The sequence below is a fragment of the Nymphaea colorata genome, chromosome 2 (genome assembly GCF_008831285.2).
Source record: "Nymphaea colorata isolate Beijing-Zhang1983 chromosome 2, ASM883128v2, whole genome shotgun sequence".
NCBI lineage: Eukaryota > Viridiplantae > Streptophyta > Magnoliopsida > Nymphaeales > Nymphaeaceae > Nymphaea > Nymphaea colorata.
In genome coordinates this window covers 28,497,120-28,503,611 of record NC_045139.1, presented here as the reverse complement: position 1 = coordinate 28,503,611, position 6,492 = coordinate 28,497,120, and the positions used below count along the sequence as shown (strand labels likewise).

Here is a 6,492-nt window from a genome sequence, read left to right as displayed (position 1 = left end):
TGCTTTTTATGTATTTATAATTTATAAAATATTTCAAGAGCGCAAGCCTCATAATAAAAATGTTTAAAAAAAATTCAATAAAATTTAAACAAACAGCTTTTCGTAATTTACAATATTTTTAATTTTCATGTTTTTTATTTTTTAAGCGTAATTGTGAAGACAAAAACTATAAAGAAAGCGTGCATGAAAAATGCCGAAGTAATAAGAAACCAACTAAAAATGTGTGTGTTGTTGAACTTTTTGTTGAAGATAAAACATTGTTTCCTGTAGTATATTTTAATAGTTCCATTAAAAAAACATTCACTGTTTTCTGTAGTATATTTTAACAGTTCTATTAAAAAAAATGCAATTATCTGACAGCTTCTCTCTCTCACTAATTCATGGTCTCGTATTGAAGATTGTTGAACTGGGAACTTAACGGTTCCAATTCAGACAGTATGTCCAGTCTATCAAATTGAATTAATTTGATATTCACGTATTCAGTTCCAAATTTGGATTTAATTTCAATGAATAAAGGTCATGCCGTATCCGAATCCAGTTATTAAAATCGTCAAATCTGATTGAGCACCCGTTTAGGGGACATAGCGATTCCAAATTTCCAATGCATCCAAATTCAATATTGAATATATTAGGTTATATTGCAACATATTTTACATTTTTTGCTATTTTTTTATATTTTAATAACTTTTTAAAGTTCTTATTGACAGAAAAATTGAGTTTCCAAGATTTGTTAGAGAAACCAGAGTTTCTCTTATTAGTACATGAGAGAAAACTCACTGATAAAAACATGAAAAATAATATCTGTGAACTGTCCATAAGAAATATATATATATATATATATATATATATACACACACACATGTAAAATCAAGAATATTTTCTTATTGTGCGCTCTTAACATAACAAGTAGATGACAAGAATTCAAGACAGACATTTATTATTTTTGACAACGCAGAGAAAGTTTTTCTTTTTCATAAGCACATGTATAATATCATTTAGCTTGAAACTGAATATGTCATGATGAAGATAGGAGAAGCCCGTATGAAAAATATGGAGGGTAACACCATTATCAAGATACACTCCATCATTGCCTTGGTATGAAAACTGAATAGGTAAATTGCTTAAACTGTTGGTGATGTGATGAAAAGCACCCCAATCTGGGGTCCAATTCTCCACATAGTTCTTATTTTGTTTATTATTCTACCACTTCTTTCATTTTCCCTGATATCTTCCCCTTGTTGTTTTGTTGCTGATTGTAATTCCTTTGATTTTGAATAAAATTGGCTGACGATAAGAGAGCACCATCATCTTTGTCACTGCCGGTTCAGTGTGAGACTCATGAATAAGAAGTAAACCGTATAATTCATTCAAGGGAACAAGTATGACTCTGGTACTGATAACAAGTTTGAAGGCATGATATCCTACGGTAAGCCTCGAAGAACGTGAAGGACAAGATCATCATTGTCGACACAAGTTGATGAGTAATGACTTTAGCTTGCTGAAAATAATCAGTCATAATCCGGACACCTTTTTTCAGGTATTGTAATTGAGACTTCAGTTGCAAAATTGTTTACCCCGTCTGGCTGCATAGGCTTCTTTTAAAGCCTTCCAAACTTTAAATTCAAATGAAGTTCGTAAGCCAGTGATTTGGCTGTGAACATGTTTGATAAGAGCCAACTAAGAAGCACTTGATCTAGACGCATCCATGAAATGTATTCTGGGTTGATTTTTATTTTTTATTTTATTTTTTATGTTTAGTTAGGCTGTCAACATAAAACTTCAATGTCATACCTTTCTGCCTTCACGGTTTTAGTTTGTTTTGGGGTTTGGATGAACCTCAGACATAGTAGGCATTGTTTTCCCCATCCGCCGTTAGTTGCTATGGGCCATTCGATGATCGCACTTGATCCAACGGCCTATAGCGGTGGATGCATTGGGGTTGGTTTAGCATATGTACATATATTAATATTTTTGGTGGCTCTTTTTCATTGTCCAGAGTCATTCACTCATGACAGTCGATCGTTGTGAGATTTCTGTTCAAAAGAAAAATGAATAGTAATTTTATCCAGAGTCATCCAGCTCCATGGCATTGGCATCTGATCTGACGAATGATTGAGAGAAAATGATGAACAGTTTTATCATGTGTAACGCCTTCATAAATACGTTGGATGATTCTAGACAACCAATCACTATTCAAGTCAGGGAGGGAGTGAGATGCCCTGACCGGCTGACCCCCAAGAATGGAAGGAGGCCGTGCGGGGAGACGACGGCCGCAGTGGAAAGCGTCTGAAGGGGAAGGGAGCGGGAAATGCCATTGGTGGCGGCGGCAGTGAGGGTGGTGGAGGAAGAATCAGGGCGTTTGGATAACGGAAGGAGGCATTCCGATTGTGGGGCGAGAGAGAGAGAGAGAGGTACCGATTGGATTACTAATGTACATGGATAACACGCCTCCAGCGCTGGGTCCTAATGTTTTGCAGACTGCAGATTCAAACAGTGGATGGAATCCAACAACTGCATGGAGGGTGCTGCAGCGCGCCGTGGACTGGGGTGCGGCTGGTAGTGGGAGACGAAGACGACATGGGAAGAGGATGCACCCGTCGCCATCATCACCCCTTGAGCCCAAGAATGTTGCAGCAAGAATTATTTCTGTTGCTCTCTCATAATTGCACCACCATGAGAGAACTCGCTCAAATACATGCTCAGATTTTTCTGAACGGTTTTTCCCATAAGAAATTCCTGCTAGCAAAGCTTGTATCTTTCTGTGCCACCTCCCCCTCCGGAGACGTCCTTTACGCTTACCACGCCTTCAGACAGGTTGACAACCCAAGCACGCTGCTGTGGAACCAGATGATCAGAGGCTTCTCCGGAAGTGGCAGCCCCAAGAGGTCGTTCGCCCTGCTCAACGAGATGCAAGGGCAAGAAAGAAAAGCGAGCAAGCCCGACTCCTTCACTTTCTGCTTTCTTCTCAACGCGTGCCGATCCCCCTCTTCTGTAAGATGTGCCCAGCAGATACACGGCAAAGTCCTTCGCAATGGCCTCGTCTCTGATGCCCATGTGAAGGCGAACCTCCTCAATGCTTATTGTGAGGGCAGGGATCTTGCCAGCGCGCGCCTTATGTTTGACGAAATGCCTGAACGATGCACGATTGACTGGAATATCATGGTCCGGGGCTACATCAAGTGCGGAAATCCGGATGCCGCGAGGAGCTTGTTTGTCGAAATGCCGGAGAGGAGCATCATCTCCTGGACGACCATGATCTCGGGCTGTGCACAGTCGGGAAGGTGCAAGGAAGCGCTAATATTGTTCCACCAAATGCAGAGGAGCTGGGGAGTGGAGATTGATCAAGTCGTGTTGGTGAGCGTCCTGTCTGCGTGTGCCGAACTAGGTGCCCTGGACTTAGGTAGATGGGTGCATACATACGCGGACAGGATGGGCTTTGTGCGAAATGTCTCGCTTGGCAATGCCTTGGTTCACATGTACTCCAAATGCGGGCTCATCGACATGGCATACCGGGTGTTCAGGAACATAACTGGGAGAACTGTCGTGTCTTGGACGGCCATGATCAATGGTTTCGCGATGAATGGTCGAAGTGAGGAAGCCTTGAACACCTTCCATTGCATGCAAGCAGCAGGAGTGAAGCCAGATGGCGTTACCTTTATCGCGGTGCTGGGAGCGTGTGCGCATGCAGGATCGGTTAAACGAGGTTGGGATCTGTTCAAATCCATGACTCGTGCTTACGGCATCGAACCGCAAGCATTGCATTACGGCTGCATGGTCGATCTGCTTGGGCGCGCGGGCCACCTTGACGAAGCCCAGAAGCTGATGGAGTCGATGCCCTTTGGTCCGAATGATGTTGTCTGGGGTGCTTTGCTTGCCGGTTGCAGGACCCACGAGGACGTAAAGCGTGCAGAGCTGGCGGCCGCTCGGCTTGTGGAGATGGAACCAGAAAATGCTGCCAGCTGCCTGGTCCTCATGGCCAACACATTTGCAGCAGCTCAACGGTGGGACGACCTGGTCCGACTGCGTAACCTGATGGACATGAGGGGAAGAAGGAAGCCGCCAGGGTGCAGTTGGATAGAGGTCGACGACTCGAGCTACGGGGGCACAACTGAAGGCACCATGATTGATGAGGTTTAGCCTTGGCAAAATCTGCAGGCTATGTGCCGGATACGCCACCAGTGTTGCCAGACGTTGATGATGAAGAAAAGGAGAATATTCATCAACAAGCACGGCGAAAAAGAAAATGGCGTTTGGATTGGTCAGAACTCCTCGTGGCACGACAATTCGGATTGCCCACAACCTTCGTATCTGCAATAAATGTCATTCCATGGCAAAGATAATATATGAACCATGCAATTTGGATGGGAATTGCTTTCATTATGCACGTGCAAGGATTGCATGTGAAGTGTTGAAAACTTTGGGCATGGAGAAAGAAAAGAATCAACGCCATCTGCTGGGTGACTTGACGGTGCTGGGTCCTGGCGTTAAGCCCCAATCAAAGATACAAGTTGTCCGGCTGCTGCATCTCCTCCCCCCCAATGCTGATTTCTTCCTGGAATCGGAACCCGGATGCGTAACCTGCTGTCTCAGATATATGATAATATAATATTGCTCCATTTTTGAAGTCAGGTCTGGTAAAAATATCCAAATCCAATTATTGATCGGATTCAAAATCGACATGCAATTTTGTAGTTCTATCTGAATCTAAGTCCAATATCCAACTGAGATCTGATAAAGATGTGACTCAGTTACATTACATACAGATGCCGAATCTTATGTTAGTCTAATTTGAATTCAGTTTGGAATAAGTAGTATCCAAATCCAAGTTTGAATGTAAATCCAGTCACACGTACTCCTCTTAAGTGAATTTCGATAAAAGATGCATCCAAGTTGAGCCCGAACCGTCTACATCCTGTGGTTGTGTTAGGCCTTTGAGAAAAAAGTGGCGAGCCAGGGTTGGTTGGACTATGTACTCGCCCACTTGTCTCTTGAGCACTCTGCTGATTGAGATGACTTCAATATACACACAATCCTTTTGTGCACGACCAATAGTTTAAACGATGAATACTTCGTATAATTCATCTATCGGCTTATTCAGCTTGCTTAAGGTGAGCTGAGGTGGTAATCATCAACTTGTCATTTCCATCATGGCATTGGGCCTTGTGGTGGATCTATGTTGTCTTTCCGAGCGTGATATCTGATCTACCCACCAATGATGCTGGGAGAGCACAGAACATGAACAGTTAGGCTGGTCGACTGTTCGGATCATGGGCCACTATGATGATGATGGTGCTCTGCCCTACATGCTCCGGATTAGATTAGGACTCCCACCCGACGACGATTACATTATTTTCCTATTAGGAGGCATGAATTCTTTTCCTAGCACTGTCTTTCCCTTTTCCTTCGGTCAAGAAAAACCATTGGAGCTTTTAAGGTATTGGTGCTTGGGAGCAGCTTCGGGGAAAAAAAAAAAAAGATGTAGGTTGTGACAGAAAAATCTTCCCCAAGTAATATTGGACGCTACGGAATGCTTGGATTGATCATCGTTTCTAATTGAAAAAGTCCCGCTTTGTTCGAACTTCAGGTTGGGCTAAATTTCTTCTGGCTACGAATAAAGTTGCCCATCATGAAATTTCTCAACGAAAATGCAGCCCAACTTCATTCTATAGTTAAAGGGAAGGTAAAACCATTTGCAATAAAACATCACCCCTTTTCAGATCCTTCGTGGCTCCTTCTCAATAAAACGTCAACCCTTTTCAGATCGTGTACGTCCTGTCCCATTTCCTGGCTGCTTCTTATAGGGCTCGCTCGTGCACCGCCCTACTCAAGGGGCTTAAGTTCTCTCCCGCTAGACAGCTTGTCTAGGCAGTGTGTGTGTTTTTTAATGTCCTTCTCTCTGTCATTCGTTTATTGCGTACTGAATATTAAATAAGTGTGGCCATGCTGATATTAAATAAGTGGAGCTAAGTTTGCTTTGCATTTTCTTCCACTTTCTTTCTTTTGCCCTTTCCAGGATGTGTTATATCGCTATGTCTATAAGATAGGAGTTAAGAACATCGGTACATTAGTACCAAAGTTTCTAGCATGCCCTTTAAGCACTTGGTAAAACCTGGTTAGAAACCCATTTTTTAAACCTGGTGTGGATGTTTGGATGACAAGACAAAAATTTTGGGGAGGGGAAAAGCATCATTTTTGCCTAAAGAACATGGAGGAGGCAAAATGCACCTGAAATGCATTTTGAAGGCAAAATGAGGTTTTGCCTTCAAAACTTGGGTTTTAAATTGTCATCCAAATGCCACCTAAATATTTCAATTTATTTCTTCAACAACAACAAAATGAGGCTTCCCTTAGTTTATAAAGGAGCTCGGATTTAACCTTACTAGTTGCTGATATCATTTGAGGACGGGTCCTGGATTAGCCTTTATGCAAGTTGAACCAGTTGCTTTCATCTATTGCATGTGACCATCTTCTCCACGTCTTGCCGGCTTCACA

General features: G+C 42.7%; 1 protein-coding gene across 1 annotated transcript; it reads left to right on the top strand.

Moving 5' to 3' along the window:
- The first annotated feature begins 1,991 nt into the window (after window positions 1-1,991).
- On the top strand, window positions 1,992-4,823 carry LOC116247182 (pentatricopeptide repeat-containing protein At5g66520-like). Its single transcript, XM_031619193.2, has 2 exons — window positions 1,992-2,411; window positions 2,485-4,823. Exon 2 carries the CDS (start codon window positions 2,578-2,580, stop codon window positions 4,135-4,137), a length of 1,560 nt encoding a protein of 519 aa, XP_031475053.1. The 5' UTR covers window positions 1,992-2,411; window positions 2,485-2,577; the 3' UTR covers window positions 4,138-4,823.
- Window positions 4,824-6,492: the final 1,669 nt, after the last annotated feature.

Bases quoted from the DNA above. Each gene is read 5' to 3' on its own strand.
- LOC116247182 (XM_031619193.2), top strand. From the start codon at position 2,578: ATGGGAAGAGGATGCACCCGTCGCCATCATCACCCCTTGAGCCCAAGA.